Here is a 21,150-nt window from a genome sequence, read left to right on the forward strand (position 1 = left end):
ATGTGGTAAGTAGAAATCCAGGGGGATAAAAGTATCAAAAAATCCATCTATTCTCCCAATACTCTTTACTTTTGTTTTTTATACACAGTATCAACACAGCTAGTGAAGTACAAGAAAACAGAAATGCCTGAGGCTAAATTAGTTCTGATGACTGTCAGACAACGTTCCTGTGCCCCTAAAAGCACAAACGCAGTAAAAGTAGATAGCTCTAAAAAACTACAAGAAGGGGGTTTATAGGTGATTAAAAAGGACATAAACACTCAGGAAGCCCAGCCCTCAGAGACCACTGACTACAGATGCAAACAGCCCTGAGTGGAAACAGACCCGCAAATACGCAACAGAACTTCGTAGAACTCCAACTCAACATCCCATCCAGAGAAGGAAAAAGAAGGTACTCTCTTTAAAACTTCTCCAAAAGATGATGATCCAACCTCCCCTTTATGATGTGTACCTACCTATCAGCCCATTATCTTTTGGGTCCATTTAGATTAGACATTTTTCTTCTGAAGTTTAGTTGAAATATGTCACTCTTGGTAAAGATAATGCTACACGTTTACACTTTTCAACACTCCCTATCACTCCAGACACAGCAAGGATAGAAAAGAAAGAAAAGATACATCCTCATGGGCCAGAAACAAACACAAAGTGGCAAAACCCAGGTAAAGGTTTAAATCAATTTGGCTCCTGGTTTTGCAACAGGCAGAAGAGGCAGTTTGGCTTCTGCCCAGTAATGAATGGGAAGTAAAAGTGTGCCCCCTGCTGGGGGCAAGCTGTCCTGGAGCTGGCCTCCCTCTTAGGAAGGAAGAGAGGTGGGCAGACAGAGTGTGAAATTCCAGCCTGGCATCATGGCCCAGAGAAAGCTGAGACCTGTTGTGGCCCAAAGAAGCCTGGAAGGTGCTTGGCCCAACTTCCATGAATGAGCTCACTGACATATCCGTGACCTCTGCGCAGGATGAGAGCCTTAGGAACCTATAGAAAAACCTAGCTCTAGTCTAAAAGTCCTGGAGACAATTCAAAACTACCAGAAAGGGGTAGTGACGTGACACAGAGACAGAAAAGTAAATCAAGCAAAACAACTTCCTCTGAAGACGAGCTTGCAGAGCAAATATCCAAATCTCACGAAGAAGGCTAATACCAAAATAGATGGAGAGTGAGGGGGTTAATTCACTGCCCACGAAATACAAATAATTTCCAAATGACTTTGAAATAAGTGTCCCGTAACTTCTGTGAATTGATGCTGTGTCTTCTAATAGTCCTCTGACTATTACTGCCCTTATATTTCAAACCTTCTTAGGCTCTGGTCCTGTTGATTTCTCAGAGAAGGTGTCAAGAGTTTTCATGGAGCTCAGTGCAGTGGCTCACACCTATAATTCCAGCACTTTGGGAAGCTGAGGTGGGAGGACCGCTTGAGCCCAGGTGATCAAGACCAGCCTGGGCAACAAAACGAGACCTCCCCACCCACCCCCACCATCTCTACAAAAATGTTTAAAAATAGCAAAGAGTGGTGGTGCACGCCTGTAGTCCCAGCTACTGGGGAGGCTGAGGCGGGAGAATCGCTTGAGCCCAGGAGTTCGGGGCTGCAGTGGGCTATGACGACACACTGTACTCCAGCCTGGCTGGCAAGAGTGAGACTCTGTCTCAAAATAAGTAAATAAATAAATACGTTTTTGTGATACTTTACTATGATTCCACAAAGGGCACAAGCCCTCAAGGCCTCTGGATTTCTCACCAGCTCTGATCCTCTTACATTTGGCTGACGCAGAAAAAGTATAGATGATTTGAATATAAAGATGCTTCCCTTTTCTTTCCAATTGATTTACTTTACAAACTGGATAAATATATTCTAGCTCCTTTGTTTCCATAGCCCAATGATCGAATATTTCATTTTCTCCTGTATACAAGCAGATAATCTTGTATTTCATCACTGCATCGCCTTGGAGTCCTCAAATGCCTCCTGCCTTCCACAGCACAGATTTTGCTTTGTCTTGAAATTCTCTCACGGACAAACAGTGTTAGGCTTCAGCTGAGGTGAGCCTGTATCTGCCCTTTCACAGCTCCTGAAGACTTTTTCTTGACTGATAGCCATATCACCAAACCCCAACAACAGCTTCCTCAGCAGGCAGCAGGATGTTGCTTTTCAGAGTTATTTTACCGATTAAATAAAGTATCAGCATTGCTTAGCATGCTCCTGGCAAACAGCAAATGCCAAATTACCACTAGCTACTATAACTCACCTTTTTCTTCCTCTTCCCTTATTTCACTGATAAAGACCCAGTTTCCTAAAAGCAGAATGGCCTCTTACTGTCGCTGCACTTAAAGAAAATTCAGCCCTAGGTTTATGAATCAGTCCCAGTTTGGGCTGCCACCAAACCAAGAAGTTTCTTTACAGTAGAAAGGGGATATAAAAAAGAAAATAAGGTGGTGTGTGCCTGCAGTCCCTGCTACTCAGGAGGCTGAGGTGGGAGGATTGCTTGAGCCCAGAAGTTTGAGGCCAGCCTGGGCAGCACAGGGAGACTCCCATCTCTTAAAAAAAAAAAAAAAAAAAAAAAGAACAGAAACAAACACATATCTACAATAGCAGGAGATACAGAAAATCTTCAGCACTCAAAGCTGTTACTGAGAGCTCTGCCTTCACAATAATCAGGACCCAGTTCCTGCTCGAAGTCCAGCCGCACACTGCACTGCAGGTTCTTGGGCAGGGACTGTGTTTGGCAGAGCTTTAGTAGTTCCCCAAATCATCTCCACCAGCTCACTTAGCGCCCTTTCAATTAAATTATTTCATTAATTGCAACACGTAGCTCTTGGCATATTTTCCACCAGAACTGAAGAAAGTTACCCTGATGGAGTGAAATCAGTTTCCAGCTTACAGAGCTTTTTCCTTCCTTCCTAGGAAAAGCAGGACTGACAGACTGAGAACACCAGGTCCTCGGTGCTGTCCCTGAGTGCCACGCACGGCAGCAGCTGGCCAATGCTGCCACCACCTGTCCACTTTCGGCATTAGCCGTCACCGAACGCTTAACCAAGTGCTGCATTTGGAGCAATGTTTTCATTCTGCAGTGTGCTAATACTAGATAGAGGTGGCTGAGAGGTGGAGATGACAGCGAACTGACATTTTCTTCAAACAGAACAGACACACGCTGCACTGCCATGTAGTATATGCAGGTCAAGAAGTGAAGGCCACTCATATGGAGAAATCAAAGAAAAACAAAGGGAGCATTTCCAAACTCTGAAAGAAAATCAAGACACAGCATTGGGTGGCTGAGGGACCCTTTCTAATATGTACACTACGATTCTTCCTTTTGATATTTTAACTTATGCCTGCACCCAATAGTTTACAAAGTCACCATGTGTTTTTTAAAAAGTGTGTTTAAAATTAGCACAAAAGAAGAAATCAATGTAATAGTCAAGGTATGAGCTTTTTTTTTTTTTTTGCAGTAGAATATAGATTTAAGGTATCTATTCATGAAGAATACACACTGAGAGTATACTATGAGCTCACTCAGGACAAAGGATAAGGTAGGTAAGCTGAGGTTGAGTGGGGAATGGGGCTTAGAATGATCTGCTTGTCCCTGTGAGTTGAAGGAAAATAATACTTTCTTCCCTGCCTTGGCTATGGTGAGTTCAGGGCACGAGGGTTCCTACTATTTACGATGTCCCCTCATCCAGGGAGGCCAGCTGACCAAGAAATAATCATGAAGTGGATGGTTAACATCAATTTAATTCCATTGGCCTTTGGAAAGAGGTTAAAATGGTGTAGCCTTCTTTGTACCTTGTTTGCAAAATTTGGAGGTTGTCACATAGTCCCAGGTACTAGATGGTCTGGTCCCATCTTTGATCTCATGACTGAGATAAAACTCAGCCAACTCAAGAATGACTCCAGCCCAACTCACCAAAGTCAGAAGCCAGAGAGTGGGGATCACGGGTCACACCGGAAGGAGCCATACACCAAGTTACGTGTGTTTTAAGGGTCTCAGTCCATGCGCTCATGGATATTTCAGCAGGGATTTCATGGGGAGTTGGATAGGTGTCAATGCAGCCAAGGAAGTGACAGAGTACAAAACTACAATGTGGCTAAAGAGCAATTTTCTCGTTTATAAACACCAAGGTCTGAGGTCATTCTTGAGGAACCTGTCAAAGGTCACAGAAAAAGTAGCAGAATCACCTCTTCCATCTCCAACTGCAAATGCATTATTGGGAGATATATCTCTCTCCTTCCTTGTATTTTTTTTAAACAACATAAAACTTAAGTAACTAATATTGAAGCCTAAAAACCTTTTTCCAAAGTAATGCAAATTTTTTATATATTAAATAATACTTTGTACACTTAAACTAATATGGTTAAGAGATACCCTCATCCCAACCAGTCAAAAATATTCCATTTGGATTCCTCCCCAAGTCTTGTCACTATACTGGCAGGATTCTGACAGCTTCTACAGTGACAGATATATTCGCCCACTAAAGGCTCAATGCTTATGTTAAATATATACCTGACACTCTCGAGAATCATACTCTATTTGCCCAAAGCCAGGAGCTTTTCATCACGAATTCATCAGGCTGCCTTCTCTTTATGTAAACTCTGCATCCACCCAAAATTAAAAGTTTTATATTCTAAACTAATGAAACCAAAAATATCAACAACATACCATGATAAGCATGTCATAAACCCATACTTTTCACAAAACGCTTTAGTTTTACAAGGCAAAATAAAATCTGAGTTTATGGAAGATTTACATAAGGTACAAGATGACTGAGTGATTGGACTACAGATGTTAATACTGACAAAAATAATCAGTCCAAAAGTATGCATCACCAACTCCAGGGTAAATATACTACTTTTATTTTAGGCATGCCTAATACAAGTGACTGTAAGACACTCAAGTGTAAGTGACTGGTGCATTTATGAGTTATATGGAAGGATGTGAAAACCAAAGTTAGGCATCTAGATAAGGTCCCTAAGAGGAAAAAGTACCTAACACATAAAAGAAATATTTAGCTTTGTAGAATACCCATTAATTATGACATATTTAATGAAGAGATGCTAGAAAAGACTGGCTAAGAAAAGTAGGAGAAATAGATAGTCTACGTGTCACGAAGGGCGGTGACAAAGGCATCAGAGTTCCGAGATGCCCAGCACTGTACTGGATCTGGCCAGTAGTTCATTAGGACTGAACCAAGTTTCACTTACTCATCATTCTGGTTTTTGTCCCACACACTCTATTGAAACTGCTTTCTTGAGATCACCAGTTACTTCCTAGTTTCCAAATTCGATGGTAATTCTTCATCTTTCCATAAAAAATTAAATTTAACCACTGCCTCTTTCTTGAAACCCCTTTTTTGGTTTCTGTACTTGACCGAACAGACTATGGATTCCCCTTCTATTTTTCTATCTTTTCATTTTCCTTTTGGACTTTGGTTCGGACTCCATAATTCTGTGTTTCCATAAAAAGTGTGTGGATGTGGCTCTTTTCCCTCTGTGTTCTTTGTGCTTTGAAGTCTCATGTTTTCAAATACTTATCTAATTGCAGAGAGTGTCTCAATACTACATAACCTGGCATGGTGCTTCCTGCACATACCTACTGTGCAAAGGAAAAGAAGAAAAAAGGAGCAAGAATGAGAAAGAACAAAGGAGACTGAAGGGGAGGTGTGACAGGAGTTCAGCAGAGATGGGGCTTGGCAGAGACGGGGAGGTTTTGGAGGTGGATCACCCAATGCAATGATAAAGTCCAAGATTTGAGGATGTATCTTAATAGGAAGCTGATGTGGATTTGAGTTAAGAAAGAGGAAGAACTATTACATATCCTCAACTTGTCTGTTGCTGTCACTGAGATTTAGAGCAGAAAATATGTGAGTGGGATGTTGAAGTCACATGGAAAAGCAGGTAGATTCTAAAATGAGGACGATAACTAGAGGTATAGCAAAAAGTCACAATGAGTGTATTCTCTCATTGAAGATAACTAATCTGGGGGATGGTTAAATTAGGAGGAAAACAGTATAATAATATCTGTCCCTAGAGGATTCATTTGGATATTCTTACTAAAGGAAGTTGGAAAAATTCCACACTAGCATAACCCCTAGCTCCCTAGAATACTATAATCAACTGAAATTTAATTGATATAATGGGGGAAGGGGGGAGGAATTCCATGGCCAAATAATTTTGAAGAATACTGGGTTAAACCAAGTTAAATGAGTTTGGCTTCTTAGCTGTTAAGACTTTATAATGAATTTTATAAGTTGGAAATGTGTATTGTGACTCTTGAAGAATGGTAAACACTATTTTCCCAACTGAAAAATGTTTTTTCTCTCCAAAGAGTATCTGAGGGGCCACTAGAATCACTGTTCTATTTCATTCCAGTTGTACTTACTAGTATATAATATGAATCCAATCCTATATAAAGTGCTTATGTGCTATGAGAGATAAAATTAGATTTTGTTGCTGCCTTTGAGAACAAAACATTCTAATTACAGAGATTAGAGAAAAGCCAAAGATAGTTCATAATACAATCCTAGATCCTAACAAGATTAGACTCAAAATCCAGAAGAAAAAGACACGAGACAATACAATTTAAATGTCACAATTCTCAATTCTTTACTTTTGCTAAATATTCCAACATAAGAAGAGGCCAAATGGAGAAATCAATGAGATATAACAAACAGAAAATATATCCATGATATTAAACTTCAGCCTAATTCCATATGCACCATTTCCTGAAAAATGTATACAAATGGGACCAATTAATGATCTTTAATGCAAACCATCATTAGTCAGACTTCTGAGTTTTATTTCCACTAGTAAAAAAAAAAAAATGCAATAATTTAATTTGTACACATATTTCTCCTCATTGTGACCAGTCATTAAGAATGAAAATAAGACGGTTTCTATTTTTTAAGGAATTTAGCCATCTATAACCTTCATTTTAATGACTTGACCACATCCTTATATAGCATAGCTGAGGGAGTACGGTATACTTTAGAAAGATCAAGTACGTATCCATGAGGATAAGAACAAAGTTCCTTCTTACCCTTAGAGGTTGTGATTCACAGGAGAGAGATAAATGTAACGTTTTAGGGGATTGAAAAGACTGGGAATAAAGAAAGTGTCCCATCACAAGAAAAACAATAGGGAAGAAAGAAGAAATAAGGGAGAGAAAACTGGATTCTCTTTCAAAGACCTACCGTTCCATCCCCACCACAGGCAAGAATTCGCAGATTTGGTACTTTCCTATACAACTCGAGCCTGTAAAGGAAAAATAGAAGAAAAAGTAAACAAAAGAACATGTTACTGGCTATAGCAGAGAGAAAACACAGGATTAAATGGGTGGGTGCGGCATCCATGAGAGAAAATGTATAACCAGTAGGATGACAATACCAGCAAAGCCAGCTCCCAAGTCACTGTAGGAGGAATGACTTCAACAACAGGGTCACAGGGAGGCAGAAATCATTATTTTTAAATGGCCAGCACTGGAATTTAAAGGATTTTAGGATGTCCTAGAGTTTTATTTCTCATAATTTCTATTAGTGTGTCAATACGCATTATTTTCCTTATTAGTTTTGACTTCCTTCCTTCTTTTTCTTTCCTCTTCTCCTTTCTCAAAGTAAACCATCATTAATTGGTAATCAACAGTCCCTATGCGTCTCCTCCTTATATGTTATTAGCTTTTCCCAGATCTTTTTTATCTTTTGAAACCTATACTTTCCACTCTTGACCCTATGAAATCATTTTCCTAGCGATGGGGAGGGTCCCCCACCATCACCACCAAAACCACAAGTCCGTCCAGTCCCTTTCTCAGCTGACTCACTCACTCACACCCCTACTTATACTTCCCACCCAAAGTGGGAAGATTGATTTTCTTTACTTCAAATTTGTCTCCTTGAATTTAGATCATTTTATCTTTACTGTTGGCTCTCAAGAAAACGCAGTGACACTGCCCCTGCTAAATCTTTTGCTTGGTGGCTCTATGCTAGAACACATCACTTATTTAAATCAAATAATATGGTTTTTCCTGAAAATATTTCGTGTGCTGCCATATCCTTTATGGTGACTTACTAAGCGTCCACCTAAGGTCTAATTAACTCGATAAAACCTTAAACGAATCATCTAAAAGGGCGCAGGCCCAGGTAGCAGAATTACCTTAGCACAAATACAGGAAAAAAAATACAGAAGTCTTATAGCAAACTCTAGTGGCAAAGAAAGTCATAGATTCAGAGAATGACAAATTAATTTTTATATTTTGTGTTCTCCTGCATACTTAAAATATGTAAGTTATCCATTTTATATAAGAATACTATTTCTCTAGAATTCATCTGGTTGACATTCCTTTGCCTCTGATATTGTACTTATTAAAAAAAACACTGGTGTCCCTTCTGTTCTAACATTTATCAGATAGCATCCGAATTGAGTAAATACGTTTAAAACACGGAGCTGTATTACAGCAGAAGGGTCCCTGCTCCTTCCACCACGTGCCACTCCACCAAAGAGAAGAAACAGTGTATTATGTGTCACCTGCCTCTAGACTTTATTTTCAATGCTTCTAACAAAAACTGAGAATGAGATTTCTGAGAAGCTCAGAAAAGGGACTGAGCAGGAAGTAAAATGTCTCACCTACACTGGTGTAGAGTTCGTAGGTATCATCAATTAATCAATCAATCTCTCTCTCTCACACACACCCACAGACTCTCCAACTCAAATGTTCATAAACAAATATGGCTGCCCTCTATAGCAATACACACTTACCACTCCCGTTAGTGTGCATGTCCAAAGTTACACATGCATGAATAGAAAGATGATGGGTCCTTTCTCAATTCACAGACATACACACACACACACACACACATACACACACACATATATACACACACACACACACACACATATATGCAGCAAACACACTAGAAGAATTGGCTGATTTAACAATTGAGAAGACATGTTTTGAAGGGAACTAATTCAATGAAGATTAGGAGGTAACATCAGATGGAGTTTTAAAGAAAGGAGAGTACAGGTGAGAAAGTACATGAGAGGTGTATTTCACAAGGTAATCAGATAATGAAACTTGACCCCGAAGCAGAAAGTTCTTTCACTTGCCTAAAACACACATGGACCATGGAGTGTATTTCCAGACTTACGCGTCTTTTGGCCCTTCCTGAGAAAGATCAAAGACTTGCCGTGGATTCAGGTACCACATGAACATCTGCAGGACTTTGGTTCCCTGTTAAAAAGAAATGGCAATAATAGGAAGAAATTTTCCAATAATAACTACTCATTTAAAAAATAAAAATCTCCAGTCTGGGTGACAGAGTGAAACCTTGTCTCTAAATAAATAAACAAACCTTTTCTCTTAAATAATATCTAATTATAAACAGTAAAGAAAAGTAATTAAAATCATGGGCTTTGGTTATAGACATACATAGGCTGAATGTCCAGGTTAAATGTTTGTCTAACCTGCATAGCTCTGGGTCAGTTGCTTAATTTCATTAAACTCAGCCCCTGCTTTTCTTTAATACGGACACAAGAATGCCCAATTCACAGACTTGTTGCAAGGATTAAAAGCAACAATGTTTGAGGAGCACAACACAGCGTCTGACATACCTTAAGTGATTAATGAATAATATACCTATTAGTTTTACCATCACTACTTAAAGCATAAAAATCTATATAAGAAAGTTATTAGTTAGCCTATATGATTTAACATTAATTTTTACCTTATTGTACAGATTATTATACTGTCTCTGCAAAATTTGAAATATGGGCAATATTAGCTAAATAGGATTTCATTGAAATAATTTTTTCTAACTGAATCAGAATTATCACAGGCTCCAAGTTATTATGTATGTATATACACATACATCTATATGTGTGTGTATATATAAAACTTCCTTTCCCTAGTTAGCTCCTTTTTGACATTCTCAATCTCCATATTTATATATCGATTTGTTTAAGCCAAACACTTCTCTCTCCCATGATCAGTTTTGGAGTGTTTTAACTAACTGTGACATTTATACAGATGATCATTATGGCAGATGCAAGGTAGGTATAGAGATCATTTCTTAACGTGGGTTGAGCAAACAAGAAAGGAAGGAAGAATCTTTCTATCAAGCAGTATCAAAAGAGCTTTAAAATTGAGTAGGATCAATTATAGCAAATAATATTTGATCTCTTGAGCAGAGTTTGTCACTTATAAATATTATTCCTTTGGCAGATATCATGATTGCTTTTTCCTAAAATATTCCTAAATTTGTATATCTAATACGCTGTATTTAAGAAACATCCTAGTATAGTAGAACTAGCATGAGGGTTGAGTCAGAACTAACTTGGGTGTTCTAACTGAGTAATCATGAGCATTTATAATCCTGTAGGAATACAGGACATAAAATGGAAGGGATATCTCCCTTCCAGTGTGATTATGAGAACTAAATGAATCAGTAAGAGTTAGCACAGTATGTGGCACAAAATAGACCTCTGTAAATGTTAGTCTTTCTTTTTTGCTCCTTGTTATTCTGTTCATTAAATTACACTTGGGGGTGTGAGCACTAAAGTGTAGTTTATAATTATCACATTGTTATGCCAGTTGTTACAGAGACCAGTGCAGGTCTTTTGTTTCATGTATCATCTAAACCTATAATTTAAAAGTTCTTCCTTATCATGTGCTTGCTATAATTTTAGGAATAACGTTACATCCTTAATTATCCCAACTAATCCTTCAGACATATTTTGCTTTTTATCAAATTCAAACATAGGTTTAAATACGTATACTAACTAAATATGGGATAATTTTCTTTCTTCTTACACTGGGCCTCGATATTCAAATGTGTTCAGCATTATCTCAAATAATCTTTTATGTTTGACAGGTAACATAAGAGTCATTTTAATAACCAACCAATTTTTAGACATTTCCAATTGACCTGCTAGAAAATTAATTGGTCAGTTTTAGATTCCTAGAGCAGTTTGAATTGTTGATGTTAATTACTTCTTTCCACCTTTGCCATGGTACAGTGCACATTTCAATTTCAGCTTCTCCTATTACGCAAATAATACTAGGTAATTAACACCTTTCAAAAAGTAAAAAAGCATGAGAGGTTGTTTTTCTTAACCTGAAATTTCTCAAAAATATTTCAGTGGCCACACAGTTTTGGTTTTGCTCATTTTCAATTTGTGTTAGTTGGTACATCTAATTATCCCAATTTATCTTTTTGAGGAAGGGGTATTAATTAAGCCTGACAAGCTACACACTGCACACCTGTAGGAGGTGCCACTTCCATTGCAGTCTACTGGAATAATACCCCCTGCAGTCGTGGGGGGATAACTTGCATAGTTGTGCATGGCTATTCTCTCGGAGTTGACATTCAGGCATGATATAATTATTTCTTTTAAAAGGCATTTCCTTTCAAAAATATATTTATTCGCAAAAATAACAAGTGTTGAATGAAACCATTGTTTAAAATCAATCCTAGCAGGTGGAGAGAAAAAGGTCTAACTCATACATTTGAGTGAGTTCTATTAACTCTGCTGTTACCTCTGCGTTAAGCTACTTTAAAGCTTTAATAGAGGTAATTTATTAAATAGAACTGAATGGTTTGACAAATACTAATTCACCAGGGAAGGGTAATTTGTTTCTTTCTCAATGGCAGGATTAAATCTACTCAATCATTTACACACCTGTCACTCACTAATAAGTCCACAACACTCTCACAGCTACCAATCATACATTATATACCGAACACAAAAGCCGCAACTTTTGTGCAAGAGTCTAGTTTTCTCTAAAGGAAAAAATAGCCTATACATCAATCCTAATACATGTGTGCTGTTGTAGATATAACACCTCATTGACCGCAAAACTTTTTAGATATTAGGAGATTGGGTATTCCTAAGAGGTAAAAAATAATATTATTCTTTCCAGCTCCAGGTATCACAGAAGGGATGTAACAGGAAATACAACTTCCTAGGAAACAGGTGGATAGTTCTAGAGGGAAATGAACAAGACTCATTAATTCACCTACTTAATGCCAGGCATAGTCTTAGGTGGGAGAATAGAGATGAACAAGACAGATATGATCATGCACTCAAAAGGAAGTTCTATGCATTATTCATAAAGGAAAACATAATGATAATGATTTGGGGTATGGAAAGGCAATTAAGAATGGGTCAGTTTACACAGCTCGTCAATCTTCATCAAAGCATCCTAACTCTAGTGTAGGCTGAAACATTCTGCTATGTGACTAAGTCTTGGTTTATATCATGTAGGCATATCTAGATTATGGTAAGAACAGCTGGCCAGGCAATAAGAAAGGCCTGAGGAAAATAAGTTAATGGGAATAAGAGTTTGAGAAATAATTATTTCAAGCTGGTTCTAAAGAATCCCAAATGAATACTTGCTCTATTCAATAAATATGTAGTAGGCTCCTACTCTGCACTCATACGTATAGTCAGGAGCTCAGAACCTACTGGAAGTAGACCAATACAAAACAAATTAACTCACTAACCACAGTAAATGCTCTGATAGAGATGTCTAATGAGAAGCATGAGTGCTCAGGGGAGATACTCTAAGCCCAGGACTGGAATTAGATGAAGGTATCAGAACAGAGAACCCAGATATAAAACCATCCTTATATAGCCATCTGATTGTTGACAAAACAGACAAAAAATACACTGGGGAAAGAATCCCTATTCAATAAATAGTTCTGGGAGAATTGGATAGCCACATGTAGAAGACTGAAACAGGGTCCACACCTCTTACCACTCACAAAAATTAACTCACGATGGATGACAGACTTAAACTTAAGACATGAATGAAACTATAAGAATTCTAGAAGAAAATGTTGGAAAAACTCTTCTAGACATTAGCCTAGGCAAAGAATTTATGAAGAAGACCCCAAAGGCAATCACAGCAATAACAAAAATTAACAAATAGGACTTGATTAAACTAAAAAGTTTCTGTATGGCCAAGGAAAGAATCAATAGAGTGAATAGACAACCTACGGAATGGGAGAAAATATTTGTATGCTACACGTCCAATAAAGGGCTGACAACCAGAATCTATAAAGAACTCAAACAAATCAGCAAGAAAAAAAAAAAATCAAACAATCCCTTAAGAAAGTGGGCAAAAGACATGAACAGAACCTTTTCAAAAGAAGATATACTAATGGCCAATAAACATATGAAAAAATTCTCATATCTCTAATCATCAGGAAAATGCAAATCAAAACCACAATGAGGTTTATCACCTAACACCAGTGAGAATGGCTTTTTATCAAACGTCCCAAAACAACAGATGCTGGCATGGACGTGGATAGAAGGGATCACTTATACACTGTTGGTGGAACTGCAAACTAGTACAACCTCTTTGAAAAATAGTATACAGATATCTCAAAGACCTACCATTTGATGCAGCAATCCCACTATTGGGTATTTTTCCAAAGGAAAAGAAGTCACTTTATCAAAAAGACATGTGCCCTCAAATGTTTATTGCAGCACAATACAAAATTGCAAAGATCTGGAATCAACCCAAGAGCCCATCAATACATGAGTGGATTAATAAAATGTGGTACATGTATACTGTAAAGTACTACACAGTCATAAAAAATGGTGAATTAATATCTTTTGTAACAACCTCGATGGAACTAGAGATCATTCTTCTAAGTGAAGTATCGCAATAGTGGAAAAACACCACCACATGTACTCACTATTCAACTGGAACTAATCGATCAACACCCACGTGCACCTATGGAAGTAAAACTCAGACAGAAAGAGGGAAGAAGGCAACAGGTAATTTAGGTACAATGCACTCTACCTTGGTGATTGACACACAACTTTCACTCAAACTGCACAAACCAAAGCATGTGATCAAAATGTTTATACCCCTGTAATATCCTGAAATTTTAAAAAAGACGCTTTCCTTGTATACATTTATCCCAACATACTTCTTCAAAACGTTAAAAATTTTCCTTCTACATAAAATGATGAAGAAAATAGCTACAGGTATTTTTCTTGCCAGTAGATGGCAATATCATCTAATAAATTTACATAAAGAACACCAGACTAAGTTAAAAAAAAAAAAAAAAAGTTTAAAGCCTAAGTTTCCAAGAGGGAAAGAGAGAGGAGTGCATTATATCTAAAAGTAGATGAGTGGAACAAGTCAATTTTTACAAGACAAAACTCAGGATTTAACAGAAAAATATTTCTTTACTGATCACAGTAAGCCCTTGATAATCAGTGTGGTCCTCTGAGCAGCATTAACAGCATCACCAGCAAGCTTGTTACAAATGCAGCCTCTCGGGGCCTACCCCTCAACTTACTGAAGCAGAATCTACATTTCAACAGGATCCTCAACCAAACCACGTACACATTCAATTCAATCATATTACTCCTCTCTTCATAAACCGAAAGATTTTTAAAACTAAAACACTTTAAACAGCAGAAACCTCATTTCCATTGCACAAATCCGAGATCCTCAACCTAAATATCCGAAGGTTTTAAGACATTATTCCATAGAATCATTCTAATCTATATCTAATCACGTTTCCAATAACCTATATGCATGCTCCACTTACCATACTGTCGTCAAATGAGTAATATGCATCACAAATGCGTTCTTCTATTCATATTATTTATTCCACAATTATTTAACTACATTCATTCATGTTCTAGAAATCATAGATTCAAAGGTGCACCTATATCCTAACAGTGCAAACACACACAGAGCATTAATGCTGCAATTCACACAATGCTGGTGTGTACCAAGGGCTATAGGAGAATGGTGGTGATTAATTTTGAGAAATGCTCTAGAAAGCACTCCTGAGCCTTGGAGGGTGAACAGGAATTTGCTCCAGTAGAAAGAAGGAAAAAGACGCCCCTCCGATATCATATCCTCTGATAACTAAGTAGCACCTATCTTCAATTTCAGCCACTTCAGCTACTTTCATGACACCATTTCCTTACCACTCCCAAGTCACTGCCTGCCTCTGAAACTCCATAGCACTAGTAGCCTGAGCCTCTCCATTTAGAGCTCACATGCAGTTAATGTTGCTTATTTTTTTCCATTTGCCTCTTTTGTGTCATTAACAAGATGTCCTTAGAAAATTCACTTAAGCTTCCCTGACCTGTTTTGTATTTACTGAAATGGGAAACGACATTAGATAATCTCTGCAGTCCCTGTCATTAACAATTTATACAGAGATTGGAACAGGAACAGGCTGTATCTTAACTGGGTTGTCAGCTCCTTAAAGGCATAGATAACTTACAAGCTTCTGTGTGCCCTGGGGGAAAAAGTTTATAATGATTTAATGACTTCCTCATATATGTGGACTATCATGATAAAATATATTTGGTGCTAATTAGTATGTGGTGCTCAGGTAACTAAAATCATGGAATCAATTGCAGTTGGTTTGTTCTGTTCCATGGCTCCCAAACACATCCCTGAGCCTTGATAGGCTATATGGATACCATCCCAAGAAAGTGAGTATGGTTCATGGTGCATTAAACCTCACTCCAAAGAAACCCATTTCTAGGTCCTCCTCTAATGACAGCCTTAGGATCACCATCATTCCAATGTGAAGATCATCACTCAACAACTCAAAAATGCAGGATGTTAAAAATAATTTTTTTTTTTACTTAAAACACATTTCTTTTCCCTGTTCTCTAGATTGTTAATACAGATTTTTAACACAGCAAGTTATCATGAATTTTGAAGAAAGAGAGGAAAGGAGGGATATTTCCTTTAAATCATAAGCTCCCATAGGAGAAGCTTTATTATAATTAATACATTCTGGATAATGCCTTTTATCTTTAAAATAATATCATCTTGGATGATTGGGTCAATCCCAATTATATGGCTCTCCTCTTTTTATGAGGTGACTAAAAATTTCCAAATATCCAATTGTTTATTGTGAAACTTCAAGGAATCTTGTCTCAAAATGTAAAAAATACACTTAATAGAGAAAATATTTTCTCATCCAAACTCACATGAAAATAACAGAAAATCAAAGCCCACAGAAGAGTGAAGCCTCAGACAGTGGGAAGAAAATTGGAAGAAGAGACAAAGACGTGATTCTAGAATAAATTCTGTCCTTTAAACAGCAGTGTGACTTTAGATGTACCAGTAAACTTAACTTTTCTAAAACTATTTCTTTATTCTCAAATGAGATAAAGTGTAGGATTTGGGCAAAGGACAATGGAAACCTTTAGAAGATAATATTTTCTATAGCATTGGTGGTATTTGTTAACAATTATCATGATTGACAAGCCATTGTTCTCTCTTTTCTCTGAGGACTGGGACCAAAAGTAGTTGGGTCTAAATTGCAATAGAAAGAAATAAAGATAAGTTTTTAAAAGTCTTCTTAACTATAAGAGTTGAGAAACCCTGAAACATACTAAGAGAAATTCTGGAATGACCTCTCTTGAAAATCTACATGGAAAATGTCAGTAGTTGGGTTTTTGAAGTGCCTGTTATAGTCTTACATGGAAGTAGAAGGATAAATTATAGAATCTCTAGGTTTTGCCTAGCCCTGTAATGTGTAAGGCTATCCCTAATGGAGCAACAATAACCTTATCCTTGAGAGAAATTAGTTGTCTTCCAATGCTTGGGGTCATGGTAGTGCTATTTCAATCGACATTTGGAATTGTGCTTTGAGAAATCATTGAAACTTCTAAGTTATACTTATGAAAAAATGACTCACCTGGTTACCTCCACTTTTGGGGTTCACAAATACAAGCAAGGGTTTCATGAGAGGAGAAGAGATAGGTTTTATCACAAAAGGACGACCTTTGTTTTCCTGCTGAAAGAAGCAAGCAGCACTGTTAGGATATACATCCATGGTTTGAGAGGCAGCCCCAAGGCAAAGAAAATAGAAAACCACCACCACCATCACCACCTAAAAGACCCTACATCTTGCCTCCCAGGGCTGATTCTTAATAGGACCTTCCATGTAAAGGCTGGAACAAAGTATCTCAAATTATAATTTGCTCCAGAAATGCTAGCTTTCATCTTCATCATCATCATCTTTGGGATAACATTTCCAAGTAAGTACAGAAGTTAGTTTTTTTGTTTTGGGGATTTTGTTTGTTTTTTTAAGGAACAGAGAGAGTTCTAGTGAAGTTAGAGTACAGTGAAGGAGAAAGAGTGGTAGGAGATACATTAGAAAACTAAGCTTGGGCCAGATCAGGTAGGACAGAGTAGGCTATGGAAAGGAAACTACATTTTCTTGGAATATAGCTCTGACAGACTTACTTCAGTTCCTCTTTTACTGGCTTTTCTTTTAAAGCTTGTTCTCTTCTTTTTCCGATTTGAAGCCTTCAGAGAGTTCTGTAGGGAAAGAAGGAAACACCTGAGCTCAAAGGCAGCCAGCCCAGGAGTGTTCCCATGCAGAACCATGTAGGAGATGACGGCAGCACATGCTGTTCAACTGCATGCTCTCATGCTTTGACACTTCCAAGCCACTGTTCATGGGTAAGCCACAGACAGAAATCAGTCGAGTGCTTCAGAGTGAGCAACTGCCTCTCCACCACACAGAGAGGCAGGGAGTTAGAACCCCAGAGGCTCTCATGGACTCACATAACAACACAAGTTATACCTGCCAACCCTCCCAGTAAAAATGGAAGAATCCCAAATTCTCTGAGGGGCTCCAGTCTCCCGCCCAACCAGGTCCGTCTCCCGCCCAACCAAGTTCAAGTTCATCTCCTGGTATGGAGATCACCTATGTGAAAATGTAAAAAAGGAGGCCATTTTTCATGTTTTTCTTTTTCTTTTCTCTGTTTACTTTTTTAAATGCTCTGTTCTACTAATAGTCATAAAATGACTCTTGACCCAAATGGAAATTTATGATCCAACTATCCTGTCAGTATTGATGTCTGACTTTTAAAATGCAGAAATAATACTCACCTTAAGTTACTTATGATAGTTGGGTGGAAGTCACTGCTCTTTCTTTCTCTGTCTAAAGACCCATTGGTTTAAAGTTTTCCCTCCCCTGGTAGCCTTGACTTTTTCTTCTCGTAGAAGTGCCTCAAATTTGTTGAAATAAACAGTGACCCCAAATTTACTTTCCCTGTCTTGCTTTTTCTAGAAATTTTATGGACCACAAATTTGTGATTACTTCACCTAACCATTTACTTCTAATATTTGGTATAGATGCTTTGAGAAGAAACTGTCTTAGAGATCAAACTCACTGGTTGAAGGAAAGGCAAAAACAGATTTAATTAGTGAAGAATCAATCATTAGCTAGACTGCCATCTTTACAAAGGCAAAATATTACTGACCACATAGCAGATGTTTACCAAAGTGTTGAAAGCCTGGAAATGCAGAATTCTTAGCTTAAAAGTTTATATAAGTATATACACATGCATTGTTTGAACAGTTAAGAAGGTTTTCAAACAACTGGAAGAAATTCAGATATCTATTCTACTTTTTAGAGTATTCTTTTTTCTTAAAGCATTCAAAATAAACTTTAAGGTACATATAGTAGTGCATTTAAATTAGCAAGATCAAGCTATTTAGTTTTTATTTTTCCTTTGACTTGTTTTCGGAAAAAAATAAGTTGATTTGTGACCTGTGCTTACCAAAGAGGAGGGAAACTTTCAAGAACCACCATACGTCCCAAGGTTTTTCTTCCCCCATCAAATTAACAGAAAGCGTCTTCAGGATCTCAGTGTTTCAGCAGAAAAAGAGAAATCTAGAAGTCATGGTTGCTCTAGACCTCAGGAGATTCCCCATTACTCACTATTGACTATACTTCCCCTGAAAATAGATCTTCAAGTTTCTGAATTCCTAGTTAAATGGATTTTTCATTATGTCCCTCAGTGGGAAAATTTTTGCATTATTAAAGTATTTGCTATATTTTTATAAATTTCAGTTGGATTTAATGGGAAGAAAAAGGATTTGGAATCTTTAAAAGTGTAATCAGCCAAATGATCCAAGAAGAATGCTGGAAACTACTAGGCTGGCAAAAGCAATGTCTATTTGGTGTTAATTAATGATGTTCTAACAGGCCCTCAACCATCACTACTTTGGCATCACCCAGAGAGCTTTTCAGAAATGCCCATGCCTGGACCCTATCAAATAGTCTTATTTAATCCATTTGGGGTGAAGCCCAGGCAAGGATACTTTTTAAAAGCTCCCCAGGCAATTCTATCATGTAACCAGGGCTGAGAACCTTTGTTTAAAGGAGAAAGAGCAAAGTGAGGAGACATACAGACCATGGTCAGCAGAAGATAGATCCAGGGGAAGGAGTCTGGTAAATATAATTCTGAATTCCCCTGTTACTAGATCTCTGATCTTGGCCAAGTCAGTCCAACTTTTAATAAAACAGTTTCTTAATTTTAAAATGAAGGTGGTAACACCTACCTCACATGACAGTTGTGAAGTTTAAACGAGAAAAGTCATGTGAAGCAGTTAGCTTGGTATCCATCTCCTGATAAGCACTTCAATAAATGTTAGTTGCCTCATTCTCAGCTGTGTGCCCCCCACACCTAGCGCGAATGCCTGGCACACCATATGCACTCAGATCATGGTTGAAATAATGAATATTATTATAATTCAACACCCATGGAGTCTCTCCTGATTTTGGAAAAAAAAAATCCTTAGGAAGTAAATGCTTGCCTCCCAACTTCTTGTAGTTTTACCTCATTTGCTGTCAAGATAGTGCTGGATGCCAACTGCTTGCAGCGACACACTCTGGACCTTGGTCCTTGACAGGGCTCAACAATTAAACTCCAAGAGACAGGCCTAATGCATAAGGCTAAGATCATTTCCTAAACTTGTCTAATCATATAACTCACAGCATTTCAGGTGATTTTGATGATCAAGCACATTTGGGGAACACAGAGCTAGAAAAACACATCAAAATAAGGCTTGATGTCTCAAAACAGAGCAAGCAAAGGAATTCAACTCTTTTAGGGAACAGACACACAAAACAGCCTTTTTTAACACAGAGGTAGCAAAATACAAGTGCTTCTGAACCTCACCGAGCCAAATGCATCTGAGGCCTCCTTCACTTCACAGAACGAGAAGTGGGCAAAGACCAAGCACAGTGGTTGACTTACAGTACCTGGGTGCTTCTATGTGAGCTCTGAGTAAGCTTACACCCCTACGAATAGTCAAACAGCAAAAGATAAACAGTATGGAATTTCACAGCACACCTCAAAATTCCCAGGACTCCCTTCTATTTATGTATAAATATACATCTCTGTCTACATATATAACTAAGTTTAGAAGGCAGCACACAATTCAGTGAGGAGCAGAAGGATATGAAGGCAGATTTGGGATGTGATTTGGACATGACACAATAAATCACCTACTCTAGCTAATCTACAGTATTGCTTGCCCTGCCTGGGTTGGTATTATTGGTAGAGTTAAAGAAAATAGAGTGATTTTCAAGAATGTAAAAATTATGCCAAGAAGTTACTGTGCAGAATTGTTGGTGATATATCCAAGAAACCTTTAATACTTGTCCTATGTTCCAAAACAAAGCATCTCTGTTATATCAAGGGCAGCTAACTCAGTGATACAAAGGGTTCACTTTGCAAGATCAACAGTATCAAAACAGTGAAATGTTGTACCCTCATTTGGATTTTTGCATTCTTCCGATTCCAACAGCAGTCGCCCCCTAGACATTCTGTGCCCACTCTTTTGTTAAAGACCTAAGAAAAGATAAAAGCTTTTTGTTTTTTTTGTACCAGGTATCAGGGCAATCTTACCTTGCCGCAGAAATAATCCTATCAACAAATTCCTTATCATAGTTATGACTCCTTCCTGGGCCGTTAAGAAATACTTATAGGTGAATCACTCAACTGTGAATGAAACTTCACTACCTCTATTACTCTTCAGGGATTTTCCCAGGTTATGGGATCACAAATGACTGGTTATAATACAGATCTCAAGAGAAGATGTGTCACTTCTTCATCCCAAATAAAGTCTTCCCCCAGTCATATACTGGACAAAACTTTGATAGATAATAGGAGAGAGAGTCATGGACTTAGTCTATTAAAGAGTGTTCTCACTCGGCCCTGCTCCCATTCCACCACTGGAACAAAGGTTGTTCTGAGAATGAACAGGCAAAAAAAAAAAACTCATTCCAAAAGCTAAGGACAGGATCTCAACCACTCCAACTAGGCATATTTGGCTAAATCACAACAAATATTAATTAAACTTTAGAACTCACCAAAGGAAA

General features: G+C 37.9%; 1 protein-coding gene across 1 annotated transcript in view; it reads right to left on the reverse strand.

Moving 5' to 3' along the window:
• DGKI (diacylglycerol kinase iota) overlaps positions 1 to 21,150 on the reverse strand; it is a 409,987-nt gene that overhangs the window by 180,437 nt on the left and 208,400 nt on the right. The window contains 4 exon segments of the mRNA XM_020289707.2: positions 7,174 to 7,234; positions 9,121 to 9,203; positions 16,666 to 16,764; positions 17,217 to 17,291. Of these exon segments, the coding sequence (XP_020145296.2) occupies positions 7,174 to 7,234; positions 9,121 to 9,203; positions 16,666 to 16,764; positions 17,217 to 17,291 (318 nt within the window).

This window comes from Microcebus murinus, chromosome 9, assembly GCF_040939455.1.
Source record: "Microcebus murinus isolate Inina chromosome 9, M.murinus_Inina_mat1.0, whole genome shotgun sequence".
NCBI lineage: Eukaryota > Metazoa > Chordata > Mammalia > Primates > Cheirogaleidae > Microcebus > Microcebus murinus.